This window comes from Macaca thibetana, chromosome 3 (assembly GCF_024542745.1).
Source record: "Macaca thibetana thibetana isolate TM-01 chromosome 3, ASM2454274v1, whole genome shotgun sequence".
NCBI lineage: Eukaryota > Metazoa > Chordata > Mammalia > Primates > Cercopithecidae > Macaca > Macaca thibetana.
The window spans coordinates 87378937-87394944 of record NC_065580.1 but is presented as its reverse complement, the minus strand read 5'-3'; the positions used below and the strand labels follow the sequence as shown (position 1 = coordinate 87394944).

General features: G+C 36.4%; 1 protein-coding gene across 1 annotated transcript in view; it reads right to left on the bottom strand.

Moving 5' to 3' along the window:
* Positions 1-6101: 6101 nt before the first annotated feature.
* The window catches only part of TSPAN13 (tetraspanin 13), a 31035-nt gene continuing 21128 nt past the window's right edge, over positions 6102-16008 (bottom strand). The window contains exons 2-6 of the mRNA XM_050785386.1: positions 13914-14081; positions 13167-13247; positions 12381-12494; positions 11153-11266; positions 6102-7174 (exon numbers count right to left, since the gene is read on the bottom strand). Coding sequence (XP_050641343.1) covers positions 7100-7174; positions 11153-11266; positions 12381-12494; positions 13167-13247; positions 13914-14081 — 552 coding nt within the window. The 3' untranslated portion in view covers positions 6102-7099. The remainder of the gene's footprint in view (positions 7175-11152; positions 11267-12380; positions 12495-13166; positions 13248-13913; positions 14082-16008) is intronic.

Genomic DNA, 16008 nt, shown 5'->3' with positions numbered 1-16008 from the left:
CTTGGTCTTTCACAGTGGTTCGTTTACCACATAGGATTAAACACACACAAAATGCTCAAGGAAGGGACAAGACAAAACCAAAACTACTTCAAATGATGAAGACCAAAGACCAAGTTATCTCACCACTCCACAGGTTCTCAGTAGATGACTATAAGTAGACCTGAGCTTAATCAACAGGAGTATCAAGCCATGTGCTTTAGCATAAAAGAATATTTAGAAAAACATCCCAAGAAAATCATGTCACTACCTAGAGTCAACTCTGGCCAGGAACTCTAATGTACACATTTTCATTTAGTAATTAAATTTTAGTCAGATTTTGCCCCACTTAATGCTCTCAGGGAAAGCCTCTCTCAGGGTAGCTTTCTCCTTCAGAAGTCTAATTTAGTAGAAAGGTCATCCAAAGAACATCTGCACCCCTGAACACACCCTAAAGAAATGCTGGGAATTGGCCTTGTAATCGTTTGTCTGTCAAGGTCCTAAAGTACTGAAGTGAAATAAATTCAGCCAACATGTGACTAACTGGACGAAGAGCAAAGGGTGGTGACGTGTTGATGAGGCAGATGGAGATCAGAGGTCACTAGGGTTTAGGAAACGTGAAAGGCGGTGGCATCGGGGTAAAGGAGCATTCTGCCTAACAGAAATTAAAATTGTGTGTTAATTTCTTCACTATATACTTAATCTCACATTCATTAATATATGGAATTCCTCTACTGCCCAGCCCCTACTGATTTCTTTGGCCCCTGGACTATGGTGCTCTATATAACGCTTTGCAGTATCTGTTGCTTGTCTTTATTAACTTTTTTGGATAGATCCTTTTTTGAATAGATCTTTTGGCATTATTAATTTTTCCAGGGATATATTTTCAATCTTTTCTATCTCTCATAGTGACTACTATGATTAGTAGGTGCTGAGCATATACTGCTGATTTAATGACATACAAATCTTCAGCAAAAATATCACAGGTTAATCAGCTCCCTTCTCACAAGTAGATAACTTACACATGCTGAAAAAGGTAACACATTCCATTTAAAAAGCTCTCTGAGGGATAACAAGAGGAAAAAGAGGTTTCCCTTCCATAAACAAATATTTTAAACGACAACTTCTAAGTGATTCAAGTTTCTCCTATAGTATAGCAAAATATTTTTTTCATTGGGCTGACGTGAAGTAAGATTAACTTCTTAAAATGTATTGAATGGCAAAACATCTTAACACATACAAATACTTTTTAAATATAAATAAATATTTAGGAAATCAAATGTTACAGCTGTAAGGAAAATAAGTCCCCCTTTTAAAAGCATTGGAGAAACACAAAGCATGAGTCATTAATTGACTTTGTCCCATCAGTCTCCTCTACTACCGAGATTTTATCCTAAGGAAATCATCCAACAGAAACAGTTCTGTCACGAGGCCAATGGTAACATTATTTAAATACACCAAAGAAAAGCAACCTCCGGAAAACATAATGGCTACATGGTATATTAAGACAAAATGTATTATGTTGTCATCTAAAAAAATAATAAACATAACGGTGAAACAGAAAAGGCCTAAGTAAAAAAGAATTTAAGACCTTCTATGCTATAATTGCAACTACAAGAAATGTGTACATACAGAGTTAAAAACAGAATTGAGGTCAGTCGTGGTGGCTCACGCCTGTAATCCCAGCACTTTGGGAGGCTGAGGCAGGCGTATCACTTGAGCCCAGAAGTGTGAAACCAGCCTGGCCAACATGGAGAAACCCTGACTCTACTTGAAATACAAAAGAATTAGCCGAGCACAGTGGCCAATGCCTGTAATCCCAGCTACTTGGGAGGCTGAGGCATGAGAAACCAAGAGAAGCGGAAGTTGCAGTGAGCTGAGATTATACCACTGCAGTCCACCCTGGGTGACAAAGAGAGACTCTGTCTCAAAAAAAAAAAAAAAAAAAAAAAAAAAATGAAAAAAATAGAAGATACGAACATGGAAATGGTTGTTCTAAACTCACTGAAATATTAGCAATGCCTGTTCTTTCTACCAAATCCCTCTTCTGTCATCTCACAATGTTTCATTTGCATTTAAATAAATTTCAAGTGAAAGTATATCTTGACTATTTCTCTGACTACAGAGAAGTAGAAGAGTACTAGAAGACTGAAGAGTGCTACTTCAAACAGCCAAATAAAAATGTTAATAACATAGTGGGAATATAAAATGGTGCAGCCATTTTTGTTTTGTGGAAAACAATATGGTGGTCCCTCAAAAAATTAAACATAGAACTACCATCCAACCCAGTAATTCCACTCTTGGGTATATGCTTATGAACTAAAGGCAGGGAACAGATATTTATACACCCACGCTCATAGCATTATTCACAATAGCTAAAAAGTGGAAGCAACTCAAGTGTCCACCAATGGATGAATGGATAAACAAAATGTGACATATACATACAATGAAATATTATCCAATCTTAAAGAAGAAAATTCATGGCTGGGCGCGGTGGTTCATGCCTGTAATCCCAGCATTTTGGGAGGCGGAGGTGGGAGAACTGATTGAGCCCGGGAGTTCAAGACCAGCCTGTAACAACGTGTATGAACCTTGAAGACATTATGCTCAGTAAATAAGCCAGTTACAAAAGGACAGCTACTATACAATTTCACCTATATGGGGTACTCAGAATAGTTTTCATATAGAAAGTGGAGTAGAGGTCACCAGGGGAAGAGGGGAATGAAGAGTTATTGCTTAATGGTTACAGAAGATAAAAAGTTATGGAAATGCATGGTGGCAATGGTTGCATAACAATATGAACGTACTTACTGCCACTGAACTACAAGCTTATGAATGGTTAAAATGATAGCTTTTATGCTATATGTATTTACCACAATAACAAAAATTTCAGTTTTATCTGAGATCCAACAGCTTAGGGAGAAAAAAACAGGAATTAAATGTTAAAAAAAATGTAGCTAACATAAATCATCTGTAAAAGTCATTTACACAGACAGTCAACATGCCTAATTAAACCATTTTTGCTGATTTCAGAGCAACGATCTTCTTCAAATGATCTTCTGTGACTGTCTAACTCTGTTTTCTTCCTTTCTTTAATTCAGTAATTCTAAGTAGTCTACTGAGAACCCTCTAGCAATCACTGATAAGAATACGAGTCAGGAGAAAATCATTAAAAGCTCTAAGGCAAGAATGGAACTTCCTTCAGTTCAAGGACCTTGACTTCAAAGTCCAATTCAAGTCAGCTTAACCTATTAAAAGGCTACTTGTCAAGTTAGGACTCCATGACCTATGAAAAGCAAGATCCTAAAAGTAGGCAAAGTGGTTTCACCCTCCAAGGGATGTCGAAGTCCATTCTTTGACATATATTTTAACTCACAGGCCTCAAATCCTCATTTGAAAATGAATTCCAAAAGCTGGTTTTCCTAAGGAGAGGGATGAGAAGTGGCCTGGCACATGGCAGAGGAGTTTGATTTTCCCCTTTCTCATATTTTCAAGAGGTATTCCAATGACTACAATTGCTCAGTTATGACATTTTTAAGAAAAATATCAATGTGACGAGCCCCGTTCCCTTCTCTCCCTCTCCTCTTCTTGTGGAGTGGAGGTATTGGGGAAAGGGTGGGTTGCTCCCTTAAACTTATTTAAAACACATTCACTAACACATATTATAATTTCATTTGGCATAGAAAGCCTGGTCTAAAAATTATCTGTTAGCCCCAAATGTACCAAATATAGAGCAAAACTTTATACCAATCCCCCCACTTATCCAGGTCCCCGGAAAAACTGGGTTTTAACTTTATTGTCATCTCTAATAAAAAACAATTCACATGTGAATGATCATGTCTGTACAATCACAATGACTGAAAGTGTTTTTCTCCTATGAAATACTATGGAAAAATTTGGTTCTAACTTTTTTAGTACCAGCTAAAAATTGAAACAGCTTCACGTATTTAGTGTATTTGCAAAATAATGAATAAACTTTAACAGAGTTAAACAAATATTTAGAAAAACTGTAGGAGGAGGTTTTGGCTCAAGGAAACTAAGAACTAAAAGCCACACTTCTGGTTTCCTTTCCTTCTCTGAAAGGTTCCATTCAGCAGCATGTAACTTAGGCTGAACATGCAAAACTGGTTTTCATACCAAACACATTGTTGCTTAGATAACAGAGTATCTGAGATGAATTTAAGCTACAATGAGCTCAGATTTTAGAAATTATAGCTGAACTTTTTTCCTTTGCATCAGTATTATATTCTCTATATAAAATTTAACCCTTAACATCAAGGCTGACTCGGCAAATGTTCCAAAAAATATTCCTCTAAATGGAATGTGCAAATAGAGAATAAGAGATTTTTTTTTTTTAAAGTAGTACAGTTCCTTTTTAAAGAAATGCTAGGCTTGGGAAGAAAGGACATCTAGGGTCTTGGTTTGCCTTACAGCTCTTTGTTGTAATTCAAGGACAGACCCTGATCTGAAACTCATCCTCCTCTGACACTACGTGTTTGTGGCAGCATTTCTGTGCACGTGGGCAGTGGCCCTCTCTAATCCTGGGATCAGGATGACCTTTGCAGGATCATAGCAGGGCCATCTGGAATTCAGGACGGACTTATTCAGAGGTTTTTTCCACTAAATATGCACCCAGACACAAAGATCACAGGAAGTATCACAGCAGGTGTTAGGTAATCTATCACCTTCAGATGTGCCTGAGAAAACAGAAAGCCCAGACTCATTTGATAGAGACAACCTTGGTGCTTGAAAATGTGTATTTCTTGAGTGGCTGTCAATACCCACTCTTATAATCCTACAGTTTAGTAGTCCTAAATATTCATACTTCCCAGACCCTGACTTTCTTTTTCATTAACTTATTTTACTAAAATCTTAACATCTTAGATATCTTTACATTTTGTTTTATTTAATATTTAGATACACATGTTTTGCTTAGCCTTAATGATTTAAAATCCAATTTAATGAACTCAATTTCATGAAGTCTTGAGCATGATTAAATGCATTTTGTCAGCACCACGCTACTTTCAAAAATGTGTTTAGACTTCTCACCCTGACAGCTGTTCTCTTTGCACCTTGCTTTTTAAGTAACACACTTGAGGCGGGTTGACATCAGTCAATCTATATTTGAACAGAAGAGAGATCTTCCTTTGTTAGAATTTCCAGGATGCATCATTTAACTTCAGATGATCCATAAAGCATACTGGGTTGACCCAAATAAGGGCACTGCAATTAGAGCACAAACCAAGGTAAGGGCTGATTCTCTATGGAATAGCGCTTTCCACATATAATCATTTGTACCAAGAAAAGTATCATATTAGGAGATTCTAGAGCCTTATAAGAATTTCAAAATGTAACAAAACAAACATGGAAAATGCCAAATGCCTCAAAGGAAGATAGAATTTTAAAATCTCCCACCTAGATGGCAGGTTGATAGGTGCAGCAAACCCCCATGGCACATGTATAGCTGTGTAACAAATCTGTACATTCTGCATATGTATCCCAGAACTTAAAGTATAGTATAATAACACAAAATAATAATAAAATCTCCCTTCATGTGTCACTTATAATCTCATCTTATGGTATAAGTGGGGACACTGTCAGGGCTACCCCTGAGCTCATATGACATTATGAAAATGGCACAATTCTGTTTCCTTGGAAGACTAGCTAGTGTTGCAAAGTCATAGAAGTGACAAACCTACAAAATGCTCTAAAATTCTATAGATCAACCATTTACCCTCTCTCGGTCTAAAAACCCAGTAAGACAATAAAATACCACATGCTACCTAGAATGTAAAACAAGAAATTAGTAATTTTTAGTAATGGGAAAGAACTTACATATTTTTCCCAAATGAATATTAATGGTTTCTCTTTTTAGAAAAACTCTTCATCACTATGGAGATAACATTAGCCACTGAAACATTTCCAGAAAGGATTTGAGGATGACTACCAATAGACATTAATGCTGGAAATGTATTTCCACAGCTTGATTATACACTAAAATAGCAGTACCCAGCTCTAAGTCCAACAGAGAGAACCTAAAGGAGAAGGAAAAGAATTCCACCTCACTTAGTTCATTGATCAATCCTTCCATTACTTTCTTTTAATTTAAACATGCATACACAAAGAAAGGTTTCTGTCCTTTAATTTTTTAACAGAATATACAGAGCCACACAATACGATTTCAATTTCAAATTATGGGAGATCACATTCAAATATGCTTAGGTTTGACGAGTTGCTGTTACAATACTGAGAAATTTCATGAAAAAGGTATTTAACAATTTTTAAGATAATCAAATATCTTTTTGCTACGTGGGCCAACGCATTAATAGTATCTTGTTTAAAAATGCAGTCTTTTAGACTTCAAATTATTATAAAACAATATCAAGATTATATAGATATACTTCCTGATTATTCAAAACTCGTTCCATTCTGACAGAGGCTGAAGGTAAATGTTATACATTAGAACATTTCATGAAACTACTTCTCCTTTGCACTTACCTATAAAAGTCAAAAACTAAACCACAATTTCCTAAGACATAACTATTTCTAGAATACATTGGTGTAATCATAAAAGACTACTACAAGTAAATTATCATTTTTATACTAACACATTTTACCACCACACATCTTTCCCAAAAAGACAAAAAAAAAAAAAAATGGGAATTTGGATTTCCCTTAACATAATAGAATCTCATACTTTCTGATTTTAATAAACTTCAACTCTTTTTCCAGCAGGAACTATCTACACAGCACAGTGCTACATATAATTATACCAGTGAGATGTACATTTAGATTTACCATATGACCAACACAGTGGTGCCATACAAAGTTTTTCTGCAGGTAAAAATGCTAAGAAAGGCCACAGTGGACAGCGCCCGACACTGAATACAGTAAATTCCAGGTGCCACTGAGCTTCAGAGACCACAAGTTTCAAATATTTTTCAGCAATGGAAAAAGAAAACAACATTTAGAGAAACATAGAGTAAAAATATATAATTCCACTATCAATAATGTAATTTTCCAGATGGTGTTTCCTTCCTTAAACTGGCAAATCAAGCTTAACAGAAAATTACAGAAAGTGAACAAGATCATAATACGAAAGAAAATCTTCCTTGTTTTCTCATCAAAGGAATGCACTGGGATTCGCACGGGGATCTTTCTGGTTCCTGTATCTGTAGGTCAGCCAAACACCCAGGATCTGGAATGGGGGGAAAAAAAAAAAGAAGAAAAAGAAAGTAACATTTCTCTATGTTTTTTCAGTTTATCCATAAAATAACTCTGGAACATGTGAATTGCTTTGCATCTTTTTGTTCAACAGGGAGGGATTGTTTTTCTTTTTGAAATGAAGTAAACCACACAAGGCACTCTAAGAAAAAATTAAAACGAACACTGTGGTAAACTGAATGACTGGCCCCGAAGGATGTCCATGTCCTAGCTCCTATAACCTGCAAATATGGTACCTTACAGATTAACAGGGACTTCGTGGGTGTGGTTAAGCGGCTCGAGATAAAGAGATTATTACCCAGGTGGGCTCAATGACATAATCACAGAGGACCTTATATGAGGGAGGCAGGAAGGACAGAGTCAGAAACATGGAGAGAAGGCACCGTGATAGCAGAAGTAAAGGGAAATAGAGAAGCTGCAATTCTGCTGGCTTTGAAGATGTAAACGGGGGGCTGGTGATCCGGGCCTCCAGAAGGTGCCTTTATTTTAAACTTTTGATCTCCAGAACTGTAAGACAATACATTTGTGTTGTTTTAGGCAACTAAGTGCAAGGTAACTTCTTACAGCAGAAATATGGAAAACTACAGTCTCAGTAGTCTAAATAGCTAAAATAGCATATATTTGGATAATTCAGGAATAAACTAGATTCAGTAAAATGTAAGCAACAGCAAAAATCTTAAAATGAACAAATTTTCCAACACAGAAATTTAAAATGTTATAATTCCTACCTCTCTTGGTAGGAAGCGATTAAGCTGTTACCGTGCCATTTCCCACACCAAGTTCACTAAATTGTTAGCCAGTACAGTTTTTTAAATTAAGAAACATGTGCTCTGTTTCTATTTCAAAGTTGGTTTATTTTAAATAAATGAAAATTCTAACTTTTTAGACTAAAAAAGATACAAAATTTTAATAGAATAAAATGAATTTTAAACTGTATCTTCCACTTTACACGTGTGCCAACTTTTAACCTAAATTTTGTTTATGTGACTTTGTAGCCACCATTAGCCCTTTTAAACTACTTCTAGAGAATTAGCTAAGTCCCAGATTCTCTCCATTGACCACAATAAGAATCCACAAATTACTGTAAGGTTCACAACTGGCAGTGTTTATAGCTACAACATGTATGGGCTGGTGGACTGAGGTCTGCAGGTTGAATCAAGGAAAGGTAAGCCTGATTTGAAGACGTGGAAAGTCATCTCTTTTGGAATCCATCTAACGGGGGAAAAGAAATTGATTTAACAAACATAATAAAGAGTTCTTTATGAAAGGTACCATTCTACAAACTACAAATTCATATAATCCCCCCAACAGCTTTCATAAAATAGATACAATATTGTCATTTTACCAGTGAGGAAACTGAGGCAACAAGAGGTTAAACAGAATCATCACACAGGTCCTCAGTGGTAGAGCCCATGTTCAAACCTGGAGCCCATAAACTACCCCACTTTTGTGGTTTTATTCAGCAATCTGACATGTCACTGGCTGTTCTCAACCACACCAGCTTTTACAACACGGAAATACTTACATATCTGTTGTTAAACAACTACTTCTTTGACACCCCCCGCCCCCATGTCAACCTGCCCAACCATCATTTGCCAAAGCTCCCCACCTTGGAAGTTTTTGGCACAGGGAGCTTCTGGTCAGAATTTTTGAGGATGTTAATATTTTGACTATCACCCCTGGATATACGCTGAGAGTGTAAATCACAGTCCTTAGGGGAAGCAAAGCAATCAAACATACTAAATACTCATAATCTAGAGCCACATTTTACCAGAAATGTATTCGTCCAACTCGGCTATAAGTGACAAAAGAGGAAAATCTCTCTCCTTCCTTGCCCCATTGTTCAGAGAGGGATGGAAGGGGAGGCCACATCCAAAATGCAAAAAGATCAAAACTGGATAATTATTGAACTTCAAGCTTACAAAAGTGCTCATAATTAAGGGAGCACGTTTCAAAGGTAACTTTGATTAAACATCATCATCAACTATGCGGTCTCTAGAACCTACACCCAGTGTGCAGTAGGTCACCAAAATATATTGCTCATAACATGAAAACGTATATGTAGAAAAATAAATTATATGTAGAACAGGCAATAAGTTGGTACTCATTTTATTAAATATAGAACAGGCAGAAGGAAATATGCCAAAATATAAATGATTATTTCTGAGTAGGTAATTTTAGTAGCTACATCTAATTTTTCATCTTCATAATTTTTTGTATTTTCTCAAGTTACTACAAAGAACATATATTAATCATCGTACCATTTTTTCAGATTCTAAATCAATGTTTCTCTCATGGTTTAGGTTTGCTTAAGGGTATAATAAATAGTTCAAATCAAATCTTTCTATTTCACCTACGAGAAGTCATCAGCTAAGTAACTGCATCCCTTCAAATTCTGAGAATCTGTGATTCTGTGAAATATTAAGCAAAATATAAACTTAAAAAGTGAGAGAGCCTACCACTATCACTAACCAAAAAATATCAGGTTGCAGAAGTTATAAAAATCTCTAGCCAGGTTTCCAAAGGAGATAGTATGTAAGACATAAAGCAGGATTCCATGAAAGAACACTTTAGAAATCTAAGACTCATGAGTTCTATTTTTAAAGAACTTCTATTTTAAAAAATAGCATAACTGAAGGCAGTGTGATCTGATGACAAGAAAACTGGGCTGCTCAAAAGAACTAAATTCTCAAAATAAATTCCAGATATAAAAAAGAAGCCACGTGGCAAAATTCTGATAACTGCTGACTCTAGCTGGTGTGTGGAGAGGCATTACTCACTCCAGTTTTTCTCTGTGTTTTTTAGTTTTCATAACAAAAATCTATGGTTTTTAAACAAAAAAAGGGAAATCACAGAATTCTTTTCAAGTTGTATATCATTTTTCTAGAATTAATGTCACAACCAACTCATAAGTCAGATAGCTCTTTTCTGAGAAAAAGTGAAATGAAAAAATGGTCAAACTAAAAAGGGAAGTCAGAGGGAATTTTAAAAAAATGAATACTGGGCCGGGCGCGAGGTTGAGGTCGGCAGATCACTTGAGGCCAGGGGTTCCAGCCCAGCCTGGCCAACATGGTAAAACCCTGTCTCTACTAAAAATACAAAAATTAGCTGGGTGTAGTGGTGCATGCCTGTAACCCCAGCTACGTGGGAGGCTGAGGTGGGAGAATCACTTGAACCCAAGAGGTGGAGCTTCCAGTAAGCCGAGATCGTACCACTACCCTCCAGCCTAAGCGACAGAGCAAGACTCTGTCTCAAAACAAATAAATAAAATAAATAAATAAAAATCAAAAATGAATACTAATCTTGGTCTTCATTTTTCCTATGCTGTTAATGACAGCCAAATGTGCATATTTCATTCTTGATGAGGAAAAAAAGAAACTAAACTTGAATAAAATATATGATAAATACACATCTATATAATGTACTATATATTGCATATTATACACAGTACATTATACACATATAGACATTATGCATAGGTTTTAGAAGGCTAGGAACAGGGGCACGAAAAATGGTGTAGGAAGGTAATTTTTCAAAGCATATCTTTTTATGTAAGTATGTCTGTGTATTATAGATATTAACATACATATTAAAGAATGTGAATCATTAAAGAATGTGAATCTCCTACCTTTTCCAAATTAAACTTAAAATTATAATTCATCATACAACTCTAGAAATAGAAGAGATCCTAGACATAATTCAGTCTAACCTCACTCATTAGTTCATTAAATTTTACATAAGAGGAGACGGATCAAGCATTTCACCCGGTCCTAAAGTTGGTGCTATTGATAGACTTGTAAGATCTTTTAATTCTGAACCAAGATTCCTCTTTTTACAGTGCTAGTTCTCAATGAAAATGCTCACTGATAACGTTACAAGAATCAAGGCCCTTTGCCATACAAAACAGAAACCTCTGTGACAAAGGAGGAAAAATATTGTTATTTGCACATACCTCTGTAAAACTGAAAAACAGGCCAATGCCACCAACAAATCTCAAAACCTCTCCAGCATATTCTCCTATGATCGGAGCACATGGCGAGCACGGGTGGCCACTTTTAAAACAGCTCTGCACCAATTAAAGTAAAAAAAAAACTTTTACTTCAAAATACATTCATAAAAAGCACATAAAAACTGCATACACACAAAATTAGTGTCTAAGAGTATTACATCCAATTTGAGGCCTTGGTTTTTTAGTGTGCAAATCTCTAAGATGGCCCCCAAGACTCCTGCACTCCCACCCCAACGGTGTACACACCCTGTACAATCACTGCTGTTGAGTATGGATGGAACTTGTGAATATGATAGGACAGTCACTTCCGTGTTACGTTACATTAGATAAGACTCCATTATGCATTACATAAGACTCCATCTTAACAGAATGGAGAGATTCTCATGGTGACTTTGATGCTGCCACATTGTGAAAGAGTAACATAGTCCCTGACAGCAGCTTCTAGTTGCAGAGAGAGACCTCCAGCCAACAGGCAGCAAAATAAACAGGGGTGGTCCCACAGCCACAAGGACTGAATTCTTCCAACAACCACTGAGCGTGGGGAGAGGACCTCAAGCTTCACATGAGGCTGCAGCCTCAGATGGGACACCTTGATTTCAGCCAGGTGAGCAGAGGACCCAGCCAAGCCTGACCCAGGGAAACTGTGAGATAATAAATGGGTATTTAAAGCCACTAAATTGATATTAAAGCCACTAAACTGTAAAGCCATGTGTTTCTATTGCTGTGTAATAATGTGTTATGCAGCAACAGAAACATAACACAGACCCCATACAAGGAGATAATCTCACAAAAGAAGCCTCATTGAGGAAATATTCAGCTTAGGGCTCAGGGAGGTGATAACAGGAGTTTCCCCAAAATACGAACACATGAACTGACCTAATGTTATTTCTTTAATAACTTGTTCTAGGAAGAGAAGGATGGGAAGAAATTAGGGACAATAAACCATTAGCATCTGTGTCCAACAGGGCCTTGAAATTCTCAGCACTCTCTGGAGTGGGTATTTGAGAACAGGCAAATGATATAACAGAGGACATGGAAATATAATGTAAATATATATATAAAATAATTCTGAAATACAACTCAGCATCAGAAAGTCCATTTCTTCCATGTTAATCATTATTTATCTGTATGTAATACATTTCCAAAAACATATAATATACAATGTACTTACAGCCAGACAGGTGTCATTTGGGTTAAAATTTCGGAACCCACAGCAGTTTAGATTTCTCTGGATGTCATTTCGAGCGCTTGCCGTACTGTTCCAACCAACCTCCAGAAGCTGACCCTAGCAAATGTATTTAATATGTAAAATGTGTCATCCCTGCAGAAAATGTATAAAGCTGGAGCCTGTAACTTTTAGTACTGTGTACCTAAAATAATTTTTATTTTAAAAATCAGTAAAACTCTTCAAAGGCTTATTCCTCAGTTTGCAGCAAAAATTAAGGCACTATTTCTATCCCAAGGATGAAAAACTCCTAATTTTTTACATGCATTTAAAAGAATTTACATGCAATTTAAAAGAAGCACTTGGTTCAAAGGCATAATTCTCAGGGTGTTAACAAGGCAAAAGTTCTGTTGCTCCATGACAGAAACCTGAATTTGTCTACAAATTAGAGTTTGAAAACAGTCATTGCTAGAACGGAGCCGCAAACATTCTGGAGCAAATATTTCATTGCATAATGGTGGGAAAAGATTGGGGGAACATCTTATAGCCATAGCACTTTTTACCCAGTGAGAGCAAAATCCGATTTAAAAGATACAGAAAATAGCAACACCTGATGGTGTCCGGCTCCAACCTGCTGCACGAATGCAAAGGGAACAACAGAGTTTTGCTATCCAGAGTGAAGGTGGCATTCTGCGCAAGATGAAATTATTTTATATTCTAATCATTTCTCTCCTTTTTTTCATACTCATGCTACGTGGTATAATAAAGTAGAAGAAAAAAGTCTTAGCTTACCTGTTGCTCCTGGTTCAGGGCTAAACAAGCACAAGATACAGAAAACTGAACAATAAATACAACTAAGAGAATAATCATATACTGAGAGTTAGAAGTTAAGGATACTTCTAAATATTCTTAAAATGGCATAAAACAGAGGTACAGAGGTACCGACAACTTTAGATTGCACGAGAAGCAATTAACCCAGAATACAGAACAGATGGCACTTAGAGGAAGTTCAAAAAGGATACACATATTATTATTTTGGTAATACACAGTTGTATCAAATTTATATAGAAAAATACTAGTCATGATAATTACATAACTAAAAATAGATTAGAATTTCATTCAGAATAAAATAAAAATTCTTACATATACAAAACAGAAATAAGTATAGATAAATACATGTAAGCTTTTTAATATTAAGTCTAAAAAACACTGAAATTCTCAACCAAACATGAATGTGTAAAAAAGGGCCTAGAAGTCACCAAATCAATTCAATTTAACTCTGAATTTACAATACATGATAAATAGGACTACACTGAACTTGCAGAATATATTCTTCAGGATGTCACAAGGGCAGGGTGAGAATATGAAAACATACAATAACATTACCCCAAGAAATGTTTCAAATAGTTCTTGAACAAATATGCATAAGGCTTGCTTAGAGTTGCTTTCTGGCAATAAACTTCCTAGTGATAATATTCAATTAGTTGTAACCATTAAAATAGTCATCAAGGGTAAAATCTTGATTTTTAAAAAGGATACAAAAAATAGCAACACCTGATGATGTTTTACAGCTCCAATCAGTCCCACTAAAGCAATCAGGAACAAGAAGATGCCCACTGCAATGACCACGCCGACCACTCGGAGACTGGAAATCAGCCCAAAGCCAATGCCCCACGCAGCAATTCCAATTAGCAGCAGACTAACCAACTGCAAAAACACCCGGGGACAGGGGTACAGGACGAAGGAGAAGAGAGAGAATGGGGAAAACACCAGTTAATTAAATATCAATAACATCCTTCAGGCGCCTACTTAGTCTCTTACAAATAAGCACCTAAAACTCAATACAAGAACACACAGAAGATCTCAGTAGGTAGTATTTTCTTAACAACTTACATTAATCCCCAGTCGTGCTTTATTCTTGCAAAAGAAAAAAAAAAAAGACTAATATGCTAATACCCAAAATTCTCACAAAGCCTCAGAAGTCATCTGTTTGTAGAGCCTAAACGCATGCTACTTAAGATTTTGAAGAAATCATACACGCAAAAACTTCTAGATGCCAATCTCAGTCCAACATATTGATCTCTTCAAATGGACATCACCTATCTTTCCTTCAAAGCCCAAATGCACTGTAATTTTCTCTGGGAAGCCCCCCTAGTCCCCAACAGACTAAATAAATCCCTCCATTGTCTGGTCTATCTCTGTTCCTGGAACATGGTTCTCTCGTTCCCTTCATCACACATTGTGTTTCCAAGCCTGACTCTCCAGAAGACTGACAGCAACTTGAGAGCAAGGACCCACATCTTTTCACCTCGCTATATAGCCCCAGAATCTAGCACAAGACCAGGTCCCTGGGGAATACTCAAAAACTGCTCATAGAATTGCTGCTGAAATTAATTGCTTTAAATGTCATCATCTATTTTATTAAAAATCATATATAGACAGATCATTAAAACTCTTAGCAGAATAAAAAGAATGTAAGAGACTTTAGCTATTTAAAGGGAACCAGTATTCTGAGCAAAAAGAAATTATTTGATATTCCAATTGTTTTATCCATATTATTTATAAAACAACACTGGCTGAAGAGCACATGCCTAGTGGTTATGACCTGTAAAACTCAAAATGACATCACTTCTTTAAAATCCCACTTAAGAATAGTATGCCACATAAAGATGATGATTCATTTATAGAAGATGAAGTGTCCATAGATATTAGGGGAGGAATGGGGGACAGGTTGTTGAACAGGAAGGAAACAGTATCTTCACTTCAATCGTGGATCAACCATTTTCTGGAGCAATCTGACAGCATAATACCCAATTAGGAAGAATCAAAACACAAAATATCTATTTTCTAGTACCATTTAAAAGCCTGATAAACTTTGCTTAGAAATATAAACATAAATTACCACTTACTCAAATGGATCGTTTTCTGCTCAAATGTATAAATTTTCATATGTACTATAATAGTTTATCAGGCAAATTTAACATCTACTGGTATAGTAAACCTTCTTACATATGTAGAGATACAAGCAAAACTGCTACATGAGTGTCTATTTGTACTCTTACAGAAAATTTTTTTTGTATTTTTTTTGCCAAAGAGACAAAACTTGAAAATAAAAGGAACCATCTACAGCATAATAGAATCAAATTAGAGAGTTATATGGACTTGGTGGGCTCCACTGCAGTCGGTACACCCAGCAAGCTTTTCTTTTCAGAGGGACTAGCAGAGGCAAAAATTTTCACAAATTTTGCCACTCAGAAATTCACCTAGTCCTTCTCATTTTCCCAACTGCTCCTCATCAGCAGGCCCATTTGCCTCTGTTTCATTTTATCATACACACTGACAGTCTTCTCACAACTTCAAACAGTCTTGGACTGAGAAAAAGTCCTCTGCCCCTTCACAAGTGAGCTTATTTCTGACTCTGTGGTATTCAAATTTAACACATTTCCTTTCGGGAGCTGTACAAGACAGAAGCCTGAAGGAGGTGCGAAGGAAGAAGGAGAACTGGATGATGCGCGGCAGGAGGGCTATGCTTAGCATCCTTGCTGCATCATGGTACCAAACACTGAAGACGGTCCACATGTGCAAGACATCAGAGCAGCCTGCTGTATTTGTTTCCAGAGAAACAGAACCAGTA